Raw genomic sequence first — 21,557 nt, forward strand, 5'->3', positions numbered from 1 at the left:
AAAAATACCACATTAGAGTTGTGATTCAAAGTAAAATATTTGAGAGCTTCTACTGTTCGGGGATTGCCCAGACCCTGATAGTTCCATCCTATGATCCTCATGATGAATGACCGTCTTGTTTCTCGAGACTGGCTGATGTTCGATTCCGCATCTTAGAGAAAGTCGCATTTTTGCTAGCTGAAGAATCCTTGTTAGAAGAAACATCAGAAGCATGATTTTTATTCTCATTATGTCTTTGTCTTTTTTTAGGGTCCTTAGGCTTATTTAAGCCTTCCTCATCTTCCTAGTCTAATTCAACCTCCTATTCAACACTATAATTTTCCATTGACATTCTAGAAGCATCATCAGATTTGCCACCTTCGCTAATAGTAAATCGTTTTCCGTAAAAGGAAAAACAAAAATTCTTGTACCTTATTTGATGACATATGTTTTCCAACAGTTCCCACACTTGTCTCATCATCACCACTAACTGCGGGCTTTCTAGAGTTATGTAACCAAGGGCTGACTTGTTACTGACGCTGCCTCCTTACCAGCGCTCTGAGATTCTAGTCCCACCCAAAAATAAGATCTTCTTCTTTGCGATGAAAGTGAAGATCACAGAAAGCTTCTGTATGACCAATTCTACCACAGAAAAAAGTAGAGAACTAAGAGCTTTTCATACTTGAAACTTAAATAAAAGGCTACTCCAGACTTATCATTCAATCTCTTCTTCCTTCTCAGCGGTACAAGTATCCAGTCTAACTCTCATTCTCATGAACTCATCCTCCTCCGAACCACTCGTCTCAACATCATATTTAAGAAACTCTCCCACAAAATCTCATAAAATCTTAGCAACACCTTAATTCATATACCCTGTTGGAACATTCCAGATCTGGACCCAAAAATCAGTATACAACAGAGGTATATGCATAGGGTTTTCACAATTCTCCACTTGCTTCCACACCAAGAGATGTCAGTTAAAAAACCGTTGTGCTCCATTCAACGCACGATCAAGATCAACCTGGTGGAAGAAAGGAAACAAGAAATGTTTTCCACCCAAATTCGTGATCTCAATACCTCCCAACAGATGCCATACATCTGCTAAGGTATTTCTCATAGCCTGAAAGGTAATTACATTGTAGGTCAAAAACATACCTACCATACAAAGATCATATGGCGCAACCCCACCACCAACCAGATTCTCCACTTCCAGACCCTCGTCTTCTTCGTTAGAAATGGACAAATGCTGTAGATAATTTTCTATAAAAAATCTCATAGAAAACCCACGATCGAAAATATTGTTTACAGATTACATGAAGAAAAGCTGTCAGATAGACAGAGAAAAGCATGCCAAAAGGCAAAGGACATCCTTTTCTTCTTTTGGTGAAGTGAAGATTTAATTGTGGGTAGTAAAAGAGAATTTGGTGCAGAGAAGGTGGAAATTGATGGAGAATTTTTATCCTCGCTTCGGCAAAGAAAAAAGGTAAAAGAGGAAGATGGGGATAGGTTGTTCCAGAACAATTTTTTTTTTGTTAGGAAGAAGTCAAGTGTGAAAAGTCCATTGGTCCTATTAAAAATATCTTTATTTTTTCATTTTGTCCATAAAAGTTCATAATTATACATTAACCTCACATTTCTTCCTTATTATATATTTTTTCCAATTCTTTATTTATTTAATCAAATATGTCCTTGCTAAATTAGGCCTAAAATAAGCTATGACATTTTTTTTTCTAATATTTTTCAATAATACCAAATAATTCTATAAATTGATCTTTCATTTGAATTTTTTTATCATTCTTATAAACTTTTTTAATTCTAAATTAATTATTTGATTATTATTTGAAGAGTATTATTTACAAATAGTAAAAGTATCGGGCGCCTTTCGGATGGTATTACTCACTCTCTAAGAATATAATATATTCTGAATTTTCAAGGAGTTATAAATCTATCCCTCTTATAAAATTTCCATCCTTGAATTTTTACTTATATTAAAGACTGAGTGTATTATTATTTTATTATTTCTCTGCTCTCTTAGGTGGCCTCTTTGACCTTATGATTTTTTTACAGGACTTTAACAATATGAATCTTTTTATTCCTTATTATTATTATTATTATTATTATTATTATTATTATTATTATTATATTTCAATTAATCCCTAAAAGCACAATCATGGCATTTCAATCTATATAGATCCTTTTTAGTCCATAAAATTTCACTTTTAACTCCACTAATTTCAATTCTTCCTTTTTTTTATCAAGTTTACCCAATTATAAAGAATTTATATAGAATTAATATATACACAATTATATTTCTTCAACACCTATCCAGCCATTTCAATGGTTTTCTTTCATTTTTAATCCATGTAAACTTAACATCATGAAATTTAATCTCAATTTCAATTTGTCATAGATTGATAGTAAAATGTTAATTTGGTCCTTCATAGTATTTTGGTCAATTTATGTCAATTAATTTTAAAAATAATTTAATAATATAATGCATAAAAAATATAATATGAAATTTCTTATTTTAATTATTAATGATATTTTTTAAATTTGTGTGAAAAAAAAGTCTATTTTATGAGAGGGAGGATAAAAAAACTACACGGCGCAGCGAACGAGGACATTAAATCTACCGTCGAAAACATGTAGTCCACGACATGTACGCTCCAGATCGAGAAAAGGGGGTTAGGGCACAATCGTCGTCGGGAGCGGCCCAAAAGCCAGAGGGCTCTCAAGGACTTCTATAAATGAAACCACCCCGTCCAAATCCCAATCGAGCGCGCTGACGCACAGGTACAACGGTAATAGATTTAGACTAGCCATGGCGAAGCCGCGTAAGCCGAAGATCGACGACTCCAAGCCCGATAATTCCGGAGCTGTAGTCCGTCACCAGAAGCTCTGCCTTTCCATCGAAATGGATAAGCGCCAAATCTACGGGTCCGTTACATACATTTCTTCTAGTTCTTGGAGTGATTTGTACTGATTTGTATTCTGGAAGCTGTGATTTCTTTCTTTCTTTCTTTCTTTTTGATTGAATTACTCTTTTTTGGGTTTTGTGCTTCAATTGACTTGTGCTTCGGGGTTATTCAGTTACACGGAGTTGGAACTTGCGGTGCCTGACATTGGATTTGTCGGCTTACATGCGGAGAATTTAGGTATCGAGAATGTTTTTGTGGACGGGGAGCCTACGGAGTTTGAATACTACCCACGTCAGCAAAATGCGGTGGAAAGTGAGAAAAGATGGAGCTGCGTTTCCACTCCTAGTTCAGCTGCCGATACTGCTGCCTCTGCGTATATTTCAGCACTTGAGAAAGAACTGGTTCCCAATCTTCTCATTAACTGTTGCAAAACTTTCAGGCCTTCAAATGAACAACAGGATCAAGTGAATCTAGATAATGGTGAAGCCAAGCAGGTTAATGTGGCTAGTCTAAAGTCTTACTTTTAAGTTTTTGTCTTTGCATGCTCTATTCATTGCAGATTAGATTTATGTATTTGTTTTTTTGAGAAATTTCTTTATGCTTCTACAAGTATCTAGGACAATAGTTTTGAGCTGCTTGATTAATTTGTTAGGAGTAAATGTGATTGTTCTGGTATATCACGGTTCTATAGAGCACGAATGTTAGTTAGTCCATTTACTGTTAGAAAAATGCCTTTATTTGAGCAGTTGTAGATGCGGCTCTTTTTTTTGCCTGTCATGAATGTTGATGTGCTTCTATGGTTTGGCGTTTGGGCAGGAGTTGTCATGATGAGGTTTACACTTTTGTGGTTTCTCATGTAGGTTGATGTTGGATGCAGAATGTGAAATTGGTTCGCATTAATTATTGGGTAGAGAAAGCGGAGACAGGGATTCACTTTAATGATAATGTACTACACACTGATAACCAGATAAGGCGTGCAAGGTGCTGGTTCCCATGTATAGATGCAGACTCACAACGTTGCTGGTAACTGCTGCGACATTTGTAGTTAAGAATTTTGAAAATTTGTTATTTACAGTCTGTGTCAACTTTATTTGTCTACTCATGATGTCAACTAGTTATGATCTGGAGTTCACTGTTGCCCGTCATCTTGTTGCTGTCAGCACTGGAAACTTACTCTACCAGGTGAGATAAATAAGAAGACTGTATTCCTCTTTGTCTACTTCTGATGCTTCAAGTATATCCTCTGGGTATTAGAAACAAGATTATGGTTCACAGAATTAGGCTTTAGATGATCACCTTTTCATATGCTCAAATTGACTTGTGGATTTTGAACATGTTGATTTAGTTAAAAGATATATTGATATTCTCCATTGTGGTGTTGTTGTCCATCTTATCTCTCCATTATGTTGTTGCCGTCCATCATATTGAAGACAAATCAATTTTTAGTTATTTTAATTTTTTTTTGCGGGGATGGTTAGTGGAGTTGATATAGTTGAGGCTTGATGAAATAGATGCTATAAATTTTACTTGTCTTTTCATCACTCTGTCTATCAATCACTATTTGATGTCAAAAGACTTATATGGAACTTTGTGTGCTAAAAATGTTGGTCTTCAATGAAGAGAGAGAAGAAAATGATTCATAAAGCTTATCATGTGACAATAGACAAATGATTATTTCAGATAAGTGAATAATATATAAGATTCTAGAGTGCACAAAGTTCTATGGTTCCTTTCCCCTTATTGCTGACCTCTACTTGACATTTATATACTCATGTAGAAGATTGAATCTTAGAAATAGGGATTGGGATGCTAGTAGACAAGCAAATGCTTGAAGGATAGAGACTTAGATTTCTTAGTTACTACAGTGGCTATGCATTATCCTTCTATTTGATATATTTTGGTCAAAGTACTTGCAACAAATAAGGGATCAATATCTTATCTATAAGCTTAGCTTGTTATCTTTAGTTGATTTTTAATTGCTATCTTTAGTTTAATTTTTAAAATTTAATAGAAGATAGACAATATTTTCGAATTCAAGTTTTGATATAATCTAAATGTAGCCTTCACTATAGAAAGGCAACGAGATCATTGTATAAAACATTAAGAAAATTATTTATCAGTTTATGAGATCAGAGAATTCTCTCAAATGAGTTTGAGGTGAGAGACTTGATACTCTTTCATGCAACGATATGATGCTCGATTCAACAATTTGGCTCGACAAATTTTTGAGCGTGTTTGCACTTTCAATAGAGGAATAAAGCAAAACCAAGATGGAATGAGTAGTAGTGAACAAAAGTTTGTCCAGCCAAATGACGATTATTCTGAGGGGGTGCTGCGTCGACTTCCCCCCATTTGAGGCTTCAACAATCTGCTTAGATGGCTTAATCGTTGTGAACAATTTTTTCACAATGAACGAAAGATGGAAGCATATAAAGTCGGTCTTTTTGCCTTCTATCTTACAGGTGAGGCTTGATTTTGGTTTTACATACTTGAACAGATGGCAGATGTTCAAAGAGAATTGCAACTTGCAATTTGGTCCTCCTTTGTGAAGTAGTTGCCTGGGGGAGTTAGTGAATTTGAAGCAAGTTGGATCAGTATAAGATTATCAATGCCAATTTCAATCCTTATTGGCAAGGCAACAATAGTGTGAATCGGTCAACAAGTTGACTTTACTATTTGACTTGAGGTGGGACTGTAAAACTCTCCCTATTTAGTTACTGTAATGAATTTTTCTCAAACATTTAAGAAGAAACAACTAGATTGGATGGTGATAGCTTATGGGTCATAAGTGTCTACACCATCTATTGGCAGTTTAACTCACCAGTCTGAGAGAAATAATAATGCAAGATCTTCAAAGTCTTGGAAGCACCTCAATTCCATTTGTCAAATGACTTAGCAGGACATAAATGGCTGTACATCAAGCTAAAGGCCTTTGCTACAACTGTGATGAGTCATATTCCGTCAACTATTAGTGCAAAAAATTATTTTGGGTGGAAATGAAAGATTCAAGGCCTCTTGTTATGGAGGTGGATGAATGGGGACAAGCTTGAGGATAAGCCTTTTCTCAAGAAAGGGGTAATATGCATTATCCTTCTATTTTATAGATTTTGATAAAAGTGGTTGCAACAAATAAGGGATCAGTATCTTATCTCTAAGCTTAGCTTGTTATCTTTAGTTGATTTTTAATTGATATTTTCAGTTTAATTTTTAAGTTTTCATAGAAGCTAGAAAGTATTTTTGAATTCAAGTTTTGATGCAATTTGAAGTAGCCTTTACTATAAAAAGGCATTGAGACCATCAAACAAAAACATTCAGAAAATTATTCATCAATTCATGAGATCAAAGAATTCTCTGAAATGAGTTCTCAATTTACTTTCATGATAGGTTCCTCGAAGAAAAAATAGAAATATTAAATGGAAAAAATTAGTCCAGTGGGAGGAGGATTTATGCTGGATTCAACGACTTAGCTCATCAAGTTTTTGAGCTCGTTCACACATTCAATAGAGGAGCAAACCAAAACCAAGATGAAATAAAGTACTAACCTATACAATTTTGTACAACCAAATAATGATCGTTCTGAGGAGTGCATAATGCTTAGATATACAAAACTCAACTTCCCTCCATTTGAGGCTCCAATGGTACCTTGGATAGCTTGTGAATAAATTTTCACAATCAACAAAAGATAGTTGTAGATTAATTATATTACACATTTGAGATTTAAGACTCTCTTGAATGAGTGAGGTCTCAACAGCTCTCTCCAGTGAACTCTTTTCCTATCTATTGTCCCATTACGAATTCGTGACCCAAGAGCATAAGAGTTACATTGCCTTGGGGGACTTGGGAACTGTACTTCCATTCATTGGGTAATGTTCTCTACACATGATATTGATTTCTAGTGGTGCATAATTTAAGGGGATAGCTTAATCGTGGGAGCGTCAAACTGAAAATTTGATATACATATGTGCAATTCACTTGAGGCATTGATTTACGCAATTTGGATATGCCAATAATGTCATCAATTTTAGTTAGACATTTTTTAAGAATATATTATGGGGAAAGAAGCTGATGAGAACAAGAACAATAAAGCAAACAAGATCTGCCGAACATTATATTTCACCTCCTATTTTGGAAGCTTTTACATTCAGTTTACATTTTATTCTTGGGAGTCAACAAGAGAGAGCTTGAACGTTGACAATATTTAAGAGGTGAAATATAATGGTCAGCTTATCTTTGCTATCTTTGCTTGTGCAGGAATGCAAGATGAATTGGTGCTATATTGATTTCTCTCAAGTTAAAACATTTGGGAGATTAGTACCCTGTTGTTGAATCCTACATCGGTATCGGTTTGGAATAGGAGTAATATGTATTTATAAGAGTTTTGGGCACTCCTCCCCTTTGTGTTAGTTTTTGGGGTGAGTTAGGCTTGGTCCAAATTTAATGTGGTATCAGAGCCTCCTAATGCGGAAGCTCTCCTAATGCAGAATTCAGGATCAACCTGTAACCAATGCATATAATTAGAAATATAGATAATTAAACGATAATTTCAGCTAGAAAATACTATGAGAAATTCTTGATAAGTTAATTAAGCATGAAGCGATAAAATTCAGATTAGCAACGCCACATGAAAAGATCCTTGATGAGTAACTAAACTAAATATGGAGGTACAAAAAATAATTATCTTTGTAAAGAATAGAAGAAGAATACATGTTCATTCATGAAAATTCTCATAATGGAGAAAAAAAATCAAATTTGTAACTTTTGTTTACTTATGTATAAAATAAAGGCTATTTATAGTCAAATATCTCCTGAATCCTAATTATCCTAATTGGAATAGAAAAATAAAATAAATCTTAATTGAAATAAGAAAATAAAATAAATTTTAATTGAAATGGGAAAACATAAGGTAATCCTATTTGAATAAGAAAAATTAAATCTAATTCTACTAATTAAAAAGATAATAATAGTAATAAATCATAACCTAACTAGGAGACAAATCCACTTTCTTTCATAATTGCTACTTTTAAAAGGATAAAGAAATATTAAAACTCTTATACTTGATTTAGGAAAATTTGTCCATTCTTTTAGCAAGTCAAAATCCTTCTTCATATAGGAGAAATCTTAGTATAGGATCATAGAAAGATATCAAAGCACACTAAAATATCTCATATATAAATTTCCAAAAGTGAATTAATGATGTTTGAAATTGAACCCATGAATTTTAAGAAAAAATAGACCCACAAATTTAAAATTGTTGACTTATTTGCTGATCCTAACTGATTCTGGGGATATGATTTGATTTGATTAGAATTCTTAATTATCTCTGTAGTTATTATTTGATTATTTGCTTCCTGTTTAGATATAATTCTTTGTGTATAAATAGTTATATAAACTAATTGTAAAGATTAAGAGTGAAATACAAGAATATTCAAAATTTTTCCAAAATTCTTCAAAAATAAATAAGCCCATTTTTTTTTATCTTTCAAACATAGTCCTTGACTTTTTATGATTCAAAACTTTCCATATTAAATATTTAAAAAGTGCAAAAATTTGATGCACTTGTTTGAGATTCTTGCCATCTCCATGCTCACATTATTTCCCAACCGTTGTTGAGTCTCCCTTAAATATTTCATGCTCTATTTTATTCCTAGACGTGAGGAGGGTGCATTAAATTCCGCATCGATTTGAGATAGGGTAATGTGCCCTTATAAAACTTTTGGGCACTCCTCCCCTTAAGCTGGCTTTTGAGCTAGTTTTTGGAGTGAGTTAGGTCTGATCCAAATTTAACAACATGAGAGTGTCTTGGACGACTGTTGAATCCATTAAGATGAAAGATAATGAGGAGAAACATTCTTTAAGTGTATCTCTCTGTTAATGTTTGCTTTTGGATTCTATGCAGTGATAATAATCATAGAGTGCATGAGAAAAAATTGTCTCACAATTTTAAAGATAAATGACTTCATTCATCAAGTATTTTGGTTTAGTGGATAGCATTTTATTGTGGATATGCAAATTATTGTAGAGTTCATTTCCTTTTATCTTGTGAATGGACTCCTTTTCTGTTTGAATTGGCACCAAATCAAGGTCTTTTTGGAGATACTTTGATCTCCTGCTCCCCCTCCCAAATAAAAAGAAAAGGAAAAAGCAGAGTAGAATGTAAGCAAACCTGGTTCGCACACTCATGGAAACATATGGAAAGTTTTCATTTATCAAAGTGATGCAAAATTTAGAGATGGAGAGCATAAGACGAGGGATCTTCACCTATTATCGCAAAGCATTGATTGTTCCTGCAATTGCTTCTAATGTGTATATAATATGATATTCAATTTTTATAAAATATTGAAATTCAATTTGATAAAAATAGATGGGGTTCTGCTCTCTTTGTATTGCCTTCTAAAGTTGGAAAGAATCATTGGGAAGGTTACCACTGTGGTATGTGGATTGCCATTTATCTAGATAAATAAAGAATACCTTTTTTTTATATGAACTTGTAATATTTTTGTAATCGCTTCAATTTGGACATTTTTGAGCAAATGTAAGTTTGTGGTTGTCTATTTTTTGTGTTCTTTTTTTTTTTTTTGGTTTTTATCTTAGTATTTTAGTTTTCATTGATTTTTGACTTTGTTCACAATTATTTTTATGCTGCCAGGTTTTGAGGAAGGATGATCATTCTTATAAAACATATGTCTACAGATTAGACATACCTGTGACTGCTCAATGGATATCGTTAGTGGTTGCACCATTTGAAATCCTTCCTGATCCCCATGTTGGTTTCATATCGCACATGTGCTTGCCATCTAATCTTGCAAAACTTCAGAATACTGTGGAGTTCTTTCATAATGCTTTCAAGTTTGTTATCTTAGTCTTTTGACTTTTTTTTTTTCCTTTTATTTTTTACTGCCCATGAAATATAGTATAAACATGAACTTGGGCTATTTCTTGATTGTGGAATGTTCTTACAACAGCCATTATGAAGAATACCTTGATGCAAAATTTCCATTTGGGTCATACACACAAGTTTTCTTAGCACCTGAGATGGCGGTATCCTCATCAAGTTTGGGAGCTTCTGTTAGCATCTTTAGTTCTCAAGTTTTATATGATGAGAGGGTTATTGACCAGGTTTGCTCATTCATTACATTTGCCATTTCTTTTAAAAAAATTTTTCTTTTACTCTTTACTCTATAGCATGCGTGCATACCAGTTAATGATCCTGCCAGGGGGCTATTCTTGGTAGGCGAATGGGACAGCCTAGGGCTGCTAAAGCCCGAAGTGAGCCTAAAACTCAGAACTTTATCCTCTTAGGGTCCTTAGAGTGTGATTGAAATTCTAAAGTTGGTCGAAGAGAGACTCTTTTCTTCATTAAGACTTAAAACCCTTTGAAAAGAGCGTAGCTCTACTTTGAAGAAGTGGAGTTCAAATAAATGAGGAAGTAAGATATATGCACCACGCACATGTAGGCTGGAAGTTGGTAGTCACCACTATGAGAGATTATGTAGCTGTGAGTTTGACATGAAGATGCATGGTGTCCAATCTCCTATCCAGTGTTGGAGTATATTTAGGACAGAATTATGTGTAGGATATTATATTAAGTTGGATAGTTTTAGTAGATTTACATCAAAATACTAAGCCTTATAGTGAAGTGAAGAATTCCTTCTATGGGAAGGGATGAGGTGGTTATTAAGGTATTGGAGATAAAACAACTGCTAGCTCCACTGTCCATCATCAAAAGTACAGGGTAAGACTGACTCTTGCAATGTGAGCGTCTTTGGATAGAAAATGGTCCCGACCGTGTAGAGTTGACAGTCTAAGAGTGGGATTCATTGACGTTAGGACTCGGGAGGAGTTGGAATTATGAGACTTGATGTCAGAGCAATCTAAAGAATCTTCAACCCTACTCTGTAATCTCATACTCTTTCCTCATAGATTTCTTGAACTTCTCCATCATCATAGTATTTGTGCATGTGCATTTCAGATCATCCATGTAGAGACATAAGATTAAGAAAATTTTTGGATCTTGTACCTTGATTTAGATTGATGGTTTGTTGGGACTTCTGGTGTAGTCTTTGTTGAGCAAATACTTGTTGATCTTATGATTCCCATTTCATAGAAAGTTGGTCCAAGCTTAATGCTGTATTGCACTAATGCGACCAATGGAGCCCATGAAGGGCCTCTTATTCCATACAAGCAAGGGCTAATAGTACCTTATGATCTGGATGGATTTGATGAATTTCAAATTATGGGTTAGCTAGTGCCAATCATCTGAGAGCGACTATGCCATCAAAAAGTTGGTAGCTCTACCTGTTTGGCTGTAATAGAGTGGATGCTGCCACCTTCATTGGATGTAATTGTTGGTTGGACATCAGTTGTGCTGGTGATTGAGTTGCCAGATTAGCAGCAGTATTGCTGTCATCCATAATTGCTTTGCACCGCTATGGTGGTCAATAAATCATCTGTTGCTGCTGATTTACGGTGCTCAGGCTGCGTCATCATCAAGCAGCACCAGATTCTTCTCCACTGTTTCTACTTGTGATTCCACATGAGTGTGTATCATTCAAGTAGCAGTTTGGACCAAATCGGTAAAGTGAAGAATCTGGATGGTGAGATTTGAGAAGAAATTGCAAAATACAAAAAAAAAAAAAAAAATTTGACAAAATGAGCTATAGAGGGCAATGTTTATTACTTGATAATAGCTTAGGGGCAGGTCGAGCTTGAATTAGTCAACTATAATACCTTTTGCAGCAATAATTACAAGGAATAAATCCCTCTCTGACAGACTAATTTTCCCTTCCAGGCTCTAAGCTGGAAGGAATCCAGAAGAAGGATAAAAAAGTACCTTCCTTATGTCTATAATTGCCCTTTAACTTCACATCATCAGAGTGCCGTTCCCTTTTTTAACAGAATTCCTTACCAGATCCAATTCAGTCCCTTATTTCTTCTAGAATAAACCATCTGAGTCTTCCATGTGGGCTTCTGTACTGGGCTGTGAATCTGTGATCCACTATTCATCAATCTGATATAAATATCCATATAATCTGCCATGTGGCTTTTTTTTGCATGTAAATGAATGGGACTTGAGATTATAAATCATGGACCATGAAATATAACTTAGATACTCCATTTTGTTTTTCCTCCTTTATGAATAATTTCTGCTGTTTACTTTAAGTGAAAGTGAAGCATAATTTTGCACGTACTTAAATGCATGAACTATGTTTACATGCTACAGTCTTGTGAACAGCTGCTTGACATCCTGTTTTCAAATGTTAAAAGATAGCATTTTCAAGCTGTGCTTGATTTTGCTATACTTATGTCGATTGATCAAATATTTATTGCAACAGACCATAGATACAAGCATTAAGCTAGCTTTTGCACTTGCAAAACAGTGGTTTGGAGTTTTTATAGTCCCAGAGGAACCCAGTGATGGTAAGTGAGCTGAACATGGTACTTTGCTGCTTTACCATTCTTTTTAAAGCTAAAAAATTATCATACTCAACTATTTTCTTAATGCTTATTGTCAGAATGGCTTCTAGATGGGCTGGCTGGCTTCTTGACAGATTTGTTTATCAAGAAATTTTTAGGAAATAATGAGGCGCGATATAGGAGGTACAAGGTGAGAACATATCAAATGCACAGTAGATTATTTCAATGCGTATAAAAAAGGTCTTCACATATAAGAGCAGTTTTATGCGTTTGATTTTACTATCATCTCTTCCTCTTCCCCTTCTCCTAATGGGATGCCCCTTCTCCTAATGGGATGCCCTACTATACGAGCCTTTGCAATTGGTATCCCCCTTTGTTTGAAATTCCATAATTGATTGGCCGGTGATAGTTGTCTTCTTGCAGCTTTAATAGAACTGTAATTTATGTGCAAGACTGCGAGTTATTCAACTTGAGCTTTTGTCAAATTGAGTTAGGGTCTGTCTGGTACTCCGGTTCTGTGGGTTAGAGTGGAAATTGTTTAATGGTACTGCATGGGTAATATACGTGGTCTATTTCATTTTTCATTAATCAATTTTAATTTATTCAGCTAAGTAATTCAATTTTAATTTTGTTTTGAAAGAAGTCCCCTAACTTGGTATAATAGGTTTTCAGGTTACTAACATAGAAAATGATATATTTTAGATATTATCTGCCATATTTTCTATCCCTTTTGGTATTTTTTTCATGACTCTTATCTTTAAAGAGATTAAAAATTAATTATTAATAAAATTATTTTCTCTTAATTAAAATTTTAATTTAATTAATTTATTAATAATTTAGCTACTATTTTATTTTTTATTATTTTTTAAAAAATTTTATTAGACAAATTAATGCAAAGTGAACTGAAATAAAAATTAATTTTAAGTTTTTGTTTATTCTCTCTAATTAATAAAGATTCACACTCGATAAAAATTTTAAATATCTCAAAAATGAAAATATGAAATATTTTTCATTATGTGTAATAAACAGAGTTTAATAATACCTATACTTAAATACTTAATAATTAATATTAAAAATGTAGGTTTTCTTTATTTAAATTAGTGATAAAATTTTATTTTATTTTTAAATAATAATCTTTAATTAATATCGAAATAAAGAATTTTTATTTACATCAAAGTACTTGTGCAGCTAAATGATAGGGTTAAAAAAATCTGGCATTATTTATAAATATAGCTGTTAGCTATGATTATTTTCATTAATTTTATTTGTCAATTATTTAATCATTTATTTTTAAAATTAATTAAGTTTTATATTTATATTTCTATAATTGATTTTGCTATTACCTAGTTAATTATCCTATATAGATCAATAATATTATTTAGAATAAATCCTAAAAAACAGTCATAATTAACCTCTTAATTTCAGCTAATAAAAAAAAAAATTTAAACTCTGTTTTGTACAAGATTTTTTTAATTCTTAATTAAATTCAAATAATCAAATTAAATTGCAAATATGTCATATAATTGATGGATTTAATAATAAAAGTTTATTAAAAAATAATTCTATTAATAAATAATTTCAATTAATTAAACAAAAATTATGTAAAAGAGGGAGAGGGAATGTGTAGAGTGGGTTGGTAACTTGGAAACCTGTTGAGTGACTTCTTTTGAAAACAAAATTAAAGTTGAGTAATTTTAGTGAAACAAATTTAAGTTGAGTGATGCAAATGAAATAGACCTAAAAGTTAATTGAGCATGGATAAAAATTACCCGGCATTGCATGCTTCTTTTTTTTTTTTTTTTTTTTTCCTTTTTTCTCCTTCATTTTGCAGTTGATTGAATGAGGATGCAATTGATATTCTCTGCTGCCTGCTGGAGGATAAGATGCATGGCTACAATGGCTCTGTACAGAAACCCTTGCAGGCAAAAGTGTGTCAAGCTGTCAAAGGGCTATAAAATATTTTCATTTATAATGCTACTTAAGTGTAAAGTTTTTAGAAGTGCTTTTCCTGTTTGGATGAAAGTGCAGACGTGCTTTTCATGCTTGGATCTTTTGAATTCAAGGTTTTGTTTTTCTTTTTTTTTTTCCTTCTCTTTTTTTTTTTTGCTGTCTTCTATAACGTGCAAAGCTTCTGTTTTGGTTTTACTCTGTTCTCCTCAAAATTGCAAAACTGCACTTGCTGTCTTCCATTGTTCTCATACTTCTTAACTTCCTTTATTTAATTTTCTTACTCTTTTCAGCTTATTTTAGTTTAAAAGTTTGTCACAGTTCTTGTAATCTCTCAAATGATAACAACTGCAAGGATTGGTTTTATAACGTGATGTTATTGTGTCGAATTTCAGGCAAATTGCGCCGTCTGCAAAGCAGATGATAGTGGTGCTACAGCTTTAACCTCCTCTGCTTCTTGTAAGGATTTATGCGGAACCCATTGCATTGGTATATATGGGAAAATACGATCTTGGAAGTCTGTAAGTTTGTTTCGAAATTCTGCTTTAGAATATAACTTCTTTTGCGTCTCTCCTTTTTCTGATGTGTCAATTTTTGGAAGGTGGCAATCCTGCAAATGTTGGAAAAGCAAATGGGGCCAGAATCCTTCCGCAAAGTAAGGGTCTACAGTCTAGTTGTTTGAATTTCACATTAGCACTCAGAATTTTGATGGATGAAAAAATCGTAACATTTTACATGGCTTTAGCTGTTCTTTTTTGAAAGATGTTTTAATGGAAGTCGTAGTTTGTAAATTTGTCAGTTGCTGGGGAGATTACTTCCCTACCTCTTCTTTAACTTATGTTTTTTTTTTAATGTTATGGAGATGCATGATATTAGTGATTTATTGTTGGAACCAAGATGACTTCCTTTTACGCATCTTTTATTTCTTTCTGATTCACAGATTTTGCAGAAAGTCGTCTTTCGTGCTCGGGATACAATCCCTGTGAGATCTCTTAGTACAAAAGAGGTGATTACATTTTGCCCTGTAGTGCTCATATTGTTATTAAGATGGCATTCTATATTCCATTATGCCTGGTTTTTTATCTGATTGCAAATTGTGCATTTGGATCCATTTTTTTAGTAAGCACTTTAATTATAACGTTCGATGGCATGATGGATTTGTTTCATATATATATATATATATATATATATATATATAAATAATAACATACAGTGTTGATAGATTGTCCTTGAATTGATTGATTCTGTAATCTTTAGTATCATAGAATTAAAACAATTTGGTTGAAAGTCATATGCATGGTTATGGGGAAAAAATAATTTGACATGACCTCTCTCTTTCTCTCACTTATGCAGTTGTGTGTGTAAAACATTTCACACATTTCTCTTACCTCCGTTGCCATCCAAAAAAATGTTGTGTATTTTGCAGCCACTTTGCATCTTTCTGTTCATTCATAGTCATCTTTTACGTCCGAAGGTAACTTATTTATTTTATTTCATAACCTGTGAGATGTAGTTTCGGCACTTTGCTACTAAGGTTGGAAATCTGGAGCGCCCATTTGTGAAAGAATTTTTTCCTCGGTGGGTTGGCTCATGCGGGTGTCCCATGTTGAGGTATTGGTTCTGTGAGTTATTTACTTCGTGTCTCATACCTTTGCTGATTTTTGCTGTCTTATTACCTTATGTGCCTCTCTATGTTTGAATTTAAGGATGGGGTTCTCATATAATAAAAGGAAAAATATGGTTGAACTGGCGGTGCTAAGAGAGTGCACAGCTGTCCCTGATGCAAGTACATCAGTTCTGAATCCTGATTCTGATAATCGTGATGGAGATATTGGATGGCCTGGGATGATGAGCATCAGGGTTTATGAACTTGATGGCATGTATGACCACCCAGTTCTTCCTTTGGCTGGTGAAATGTGGCAGCTTCTGGAAATTCAGTGCCATTCCAAACTTGCTGCTAGGCGCTTTCAGAAGCCTAAAAAGGGTTCAAAACCTGATGGATCTGATGAAAATGGTGATGCCATACCTGCAACAGATATCCGCTCCAGGTACATTGCTATCTCGATGGGTTCTGCTGTGCTTGTTAAATTGGTTGACATTTTTCATAGGTGAACTTGTTCTTTCTGCAGTTTGGAATCCCCCTTATTATGGATCCGTGCAGATCCAGAAATGGAGTATCTTGCTGAAATTCATTTTAATCAACCAGTGCAGATGTGGGTAAGAAATTTTGGCCTTTTGAGTAGAAATCTACTATGGTTCTTGATGACTGAAATAGTCTCCAATTTCCTGTTGTCTTCTTTACTAGAAAGTTCTAAGCATATGCTATGTTAATAAACATCCTATGTCCTATGGTGTTATATTAGCAAGTAGGATATGCTTAAGTGTTCAATATTGATTCTTTTCTTTCCTGGTCCTTCCTGAACCTAAGGGGTTGTAAAATAGTAAAAAGGAAATTTGCCCTTGAACTATACATATACAGCGGAAGCAAAAAATTGTCAAATTTCATCTTTTGTTCCAAATTTGCTCCTGCTATCATTAAAAGGCTGAATAAGGCCAAAGGCCAAATAGACTAAGGATAGGAACAAATTTAGTCTTTTAGCAGTCCTAAAATGGTTAACTTAGTTTGTTGATTTATATTTTTGCTAAATGCTTTTTGAAAAGAATTTTCTGGGCTGGTTGTTACACCAATCTTTGAGCACTGTGATGCCTGTAATTTGGTGTAAATTTCCAAGTGTTAATGTCAGGAGTGGGTACGTAGTTGTAGATGAATTATGTTTCCTCAGCTCCACTTAAAACAAACTTCCTTAAGTTTTATATGGAGCCATTATGGTTTGATTTTTCTTGGCAGTAAATGGTAAGTATGACTAATGCTTGTGCGGTTTTGTTTACATCTACTTATTCACAAGACTTGGAGCCAATGAGCTACATTGTCTATATTTTCTCTTCATCTTCTATTTTTATTTTATAAACTTGTTGGTTATGTCTAGGTGTGTTAACGAACCAAACTATTTGTAAGCTTCTCAACACTTAGTCCAAAAAGCTTGGTTTGTTTAGTTCGATTACTTAACGAGCCAAGCTCAAGCTTAATATTATTTAATAAACAAGTCGAGTTCAAGCTCAACAATACCTGTCATGTTAAAGCTCGTGATCTTATTTAAGTTAAGGGCTCGTGAATTGGCTCATTAAATAGGCTTGTGAATAGTTTGATAATAGGCTTATTTATAGGCTTGTTTATGAGTTTGTTAGTAGGCTTATTTACAAGCTCGTTAAATAGGCTTGTGTGAGTTGGCTCGTTTCTGTAGTTTTTATATTTTATGAAGTTGTGAATATATTTATTTTTAGTTGTGATTTCTTAAAAATTATACATAAAGTGTATTGATGAAATATGGTGATTTATAATTTAACTTTGATTTTTCTAACAAAAATAAAGTTATTTTTTTATGAGAAATGAATTTTGAACATAAGATAATAAATACTCTCTGAATATATATTAATAAAATAATGCATTATTTGAAATCATGAAACCATGTATAACAAAGTTTTTCTTTATAGAAAAATTATTTGTATATCTATACTAAATGTGAACTTTTCTTTGATATGATAAAATAAATTTAAAATATAAGGTATATTCTCCTAATTTTTAATATATATTTGTACTACAAGAATATAGGTAAATAATACCTTAAAAAGTTTTGAGATGAAATATTTAATTATGAAAATTATTTTGAATAATTGTTTTCATAATTAAGATTCATGTTTACGGCTAAGCTATCACACCTTTATTATCATTACCTTCTCTTCCTGTCTCTTTCAAACCTTTAAAACTGTCTCTTTTTTGAACTTGTAGGTCTGTGTGTGTGTGTGTGTGTGAACCTGTAACCTTTTAATGGTTAAAGTTTAGCACAAGACTTTCTCTCTATCCTATACAAATATGAAATCATTTTCTTCCTGTCTCTTTCAAACCTTTAAACATGTCTATTTTTTTGAACTTTTAGATCTGTGTGTGTGTAACTGTGAACCTTTAACCTTTTAATGTTTAAAGTTTAACATAAGACTGAGCTATTTCTCTCTATCCTAGACAAATGTGAGTTTTCATAATTACTTGTGGAGGAAAAACTCAAAACTATAGTAATTTGATATTTATGAATCAATAAATTAATTTATTAACAGTTTAAATTATTTAAACATCTATATAAACAGTTACTTTTAAATGGTTAAGTAGTGTTTATAATTGAACTTTGAAATCTTAAAAGTATTTATAAATATGAATTAAATTTTAAAATTATAAATGTTTTCTATCATACATGAGAATATATTTGTATCATATAGTCATTTTTAAAATTAAATATTTTTAAGTGAAAAAAACAAAAGAAGTTCCTCTAGAAAAATTATATGGCCAAGAATTGCACCCTAAAACCTTTCCTAGGTTAAGGACACTGCCATTAAATTATAAATATTTTGATGAATTTTTTTATTAAATTTAAGTCTTAATAATAAAATACTTATTATATTATAATATGTTAGCAAATCTTTACTATGATTTATTATTCATAGAAAACAAAAGTTTAAACTAAGAATTATTAATTAGAAAGTAAACTGTCTAAAATAAGGAAAACAATGTGGGATAAAAAGTTTCACATTGGTTTGAATTGGAAGTGGAGTTGGAGGCTTCCCAATATAAGGAAGCGTACCATTCTTTTTAGTGCAGAAGGATTGCATGACTGCATGGCCATCAAGTGGGTCCCACTAGTTTTTTTCTTTTAAATTTTAGTTTAATGTTAGAATATTAATTTTTAATGGGAATCAATTTTTAATTTAATAATATTAACAAGCTTGAAACAAGCTTGAGCTAGGCTCTTTCATTATTGTATAGACGAGCTTGAGATGACCTTGAATTTGAGCTTGGTTAATTTGTAATATAAATGAGCTTGGTATGAGCCAAGCTTGAACCAATCTCAAGTTTAGTATATTAAATCATGTCGAGCTCGAGCTTTAATATTACAGTTCGAATCGGGCTCAATCCTTAAAAAGCAATTTTGGCGAGCCGACTCAACTATCCAAAGCTTGGCTAGGTTCTAGCCATGACTTTGTACATACTTGAAGAATGGCTTTATTTCACTAATATTGTATTCCTAGAGGATGTTCTATTGATGGGAAGAGAGGGCATTTCACCTTAGGCTTAAGGTAGCATAGTTGAAAAGGAGCAAATGTGATGGGTGTCCTATGTTATTGTGCAAGATATTGGAGAAAAACCCAAATCTCTTAAGAGCCAAGCCCCCTGTTCTCCATCTTGTTTTCGCCTTTGCTTACCCCTTATCCTATAGGGTTGTTGTGTAACAATTTAAATTAATTTTATATTGTAAGAATTTGCTATGTAAACAAAATTTTGATTTGGAATTATTAAATTTTTAATATAATTAATTTGAGTTTTGAATGTTATTACTTTAAACAAAATTTTGATTTGGAATTAAATTTTTGAATAATATTATTTAAATTCAACTCAAGTCAATTAAGCTTTTATTCCAAATTAGTTGTTCGTGGCTATATGAATAATTTTTCTCCATTTCCAAAAATAGTGAACATTACTAAAATTGAAATGCCCATTAATTTTAAGGAGAAGTCCTAAACAATTGAAACTTGACCAACTATTATTCTTTGTGATTTTGGAAAAAAACATGCCACATGATGTGTGTTGTGGAGGTGAGGAGTCTAAGCTAAATGTGCTGAATATATATGTAATAATACTTTGTGAGGAATAGGTGTATTTAGGATAGGCAAAGTGCTATAAGTCAAGGAAGGATGGTTGAGATGGTTTGCCATCGTCAATACTCAATATAGATGTGTGGGTGCGCTGTTTCTCCAACCTGTTGAACCTTTTCTTTGTCCTTGTTCTAACTTCTAAGAAGTTATTGTGTAACAGGTGCATAATGTCAATGCATATTCTTAAGAAAATAGGCCGGGCCTAACTTATCCTCGAAAGCTAGCTAAAGAGGGAAGGAGTTGCTGTGGCCTTTCTAAACTACTGTGGTATTTAACACACCCCTCTTCACTCTCAAGGCCAAACATTTGGAGCGTGAAATAGATGAGCCTAAATCACCTCCAAAAACTAGCTCAAAGGGGGAACGATGTCCAAGGCCATATAAGGGCACATCACAAACCAATGTGGAATTTAACACACTACTTCACGCCCAGGACCAAATATCTGGAGTATGAAATATTTATGGGAGGCGTGGATTGGGAGGCTCTGATGCCATCTTAAGAAAATAGGTTGGGCCTAACTCACTCCCCAAAAGCTAGCTTAAGGGAGAGAGGAGTGCCCAAGGCGGTGGCAGGTTTACATGGGGCCCACTGCCCCCAAAATTCTCTATATATGTGGTATTTTTATATTTGCCCTCACATATTTAAAATTTTCACTATAAATGTCTACAATTTTATTATTACCTCTATTTGAAAATAAAATTTTGCCCCAATAATTTATTAAAACTTTAATTATTGTTAGTGTGATACTAATATTTACCTTTTATTGAGCTTGATAACTTAATAATCTCTAGCTCATTATTCATTTTTACATATATAGCATATTTTACCTATATATCTAGTTTATAAACAAAGAAAATTCTTTGCCCCCCATTGAAATTACCTGGATCCGCCCCTGGCCCAAGGTCTTATAAGTGCCATATTATCCCTAATCCCCTATTCCAAACCAAATGAAATCCAATACATGTTGTCAATAACATAATTAATTTTATGTTGTGAGAATTTGCTTTCTAGAAGCTGATAAATATTACAAAATTTCAGTTTTGAATTATTAAATATTTAAATATTATTAGTTTAATATCAAATAAGTATTATTGCTTAAATTCAACTTAAATCAATAAATGGTAATCCCAAACTATTTGGTTTAAACTATTTCTATTCCCCAAGCCAGTCTGGCAGTAAATATAGTGGGAGGGCCTAATAAGTTGAAGGAGAAGTTGTAGACAATCGAGACTTGACTAGCTATGATCCTTGGCAATGAATTTGGAAGGAACATGCCTGCAAGACGAGTGTGGTAAAGTTGAGGGTGCTATTCTAGATGTGGGAAATAAGTATTTAATAATATTGTGAGAAGAGATGTGCATGTAGGATGATGAAAGTGGCTATTATAAGTCCTGGAAAAGTAGCCATGTTATTCAACGTGGATATGTAGGTGCACCAGTATGGAAGAATGAAAATGGGAAGAAGCAGACCTAGAATGATTTTGGGTAAGTGTTTGAGAAGGATTACCATCACCATCAGAGACATGGGCTGAACACAATG

The 21,557-nt window shown here is 33.1% G+C and overlaps 1 protein-coding gene across 2 annotated transcripts in view; it reads left to right on the forward strand.

Moving 5' to 3' along the window:
- The first annotated feature begins 2,610 nt into the window (after positions 1-2,610).
- LOC110615979 (transcription initiation factor TFIID subunit 2) overlaps positions 2,611-21,557 on the forward strand; it is a 34,581-nt gene continuing 15,634 nt past the window's right edge. The window contains exons 1-14 of one of the 2 annotated variants that reach the window (XM_021758255.2): positions 2,611-2,916; positions 3,070-3,391; positions 3,775-3,920; positions 4,013-4,079; positions 9,544-9,743; positions 9,860-10,013; positions 12,230-12,314; positions 12,410-12,501; positions 14,654-14,779; positions 14,860-14,913; positions 15,199-15,264; positions 15,772-15,869; positions 15,965-16,306; positions 16,388-16,475. In XM_021758255.2, the coding sequence (XP_021613947.1) occupies positions 2,801-2,916; positions 3,070-3,391; positions 3,775-3,920; positions 4,013-4,079; positions 9,544-9,743; positions 9,860-10,013; positions 12,230-12,314; positions 12,410-12,501; positions 14,654-14,779; positions 14,860-14,913; positions 15,199-15,264; positions 15,772-15,869; positions 15,965-16,306; positions 16,388-16,475 (1,956 nt within the window). In that variant the 5' untranslated portion in view covers positions 2,611-2,800. Of the gene's footprint in view, positions 2,917-3,069; positions 3,392-3,757; positions 3,921-4,012; positions 4,080-9,543; positions 9,744-9,859; positions 10,014-12,229; positions 12,315-12,409; positions 12,502-14,653; positions 14,780-14,859; positions 14,914-15,198; positions 15,265-15,771; positions 15,870-15,964; positions 16,307-16,387; positions 16,476-21,557 lie in introns of those variants that run through there. The other variant, XM_021758256.2, reaches the window with a different exon arrangement.

Source organism: Manihot esculenta, chromosome 5, assembly GCF_001659605.2.
Source record: "Manihot esculenta cultivar AM560-2 chromosome 5, M.esculenta_v8, whole genome shotgun sequence".
Classification (NCBI taxonomy): domain Eukaryota; kingdom Viridiplantae; phylum Streptophyta; class Magnoliopsida; order Malpighiales; family Euphorbiaceae; genus Manihot; species Manihot esculenta.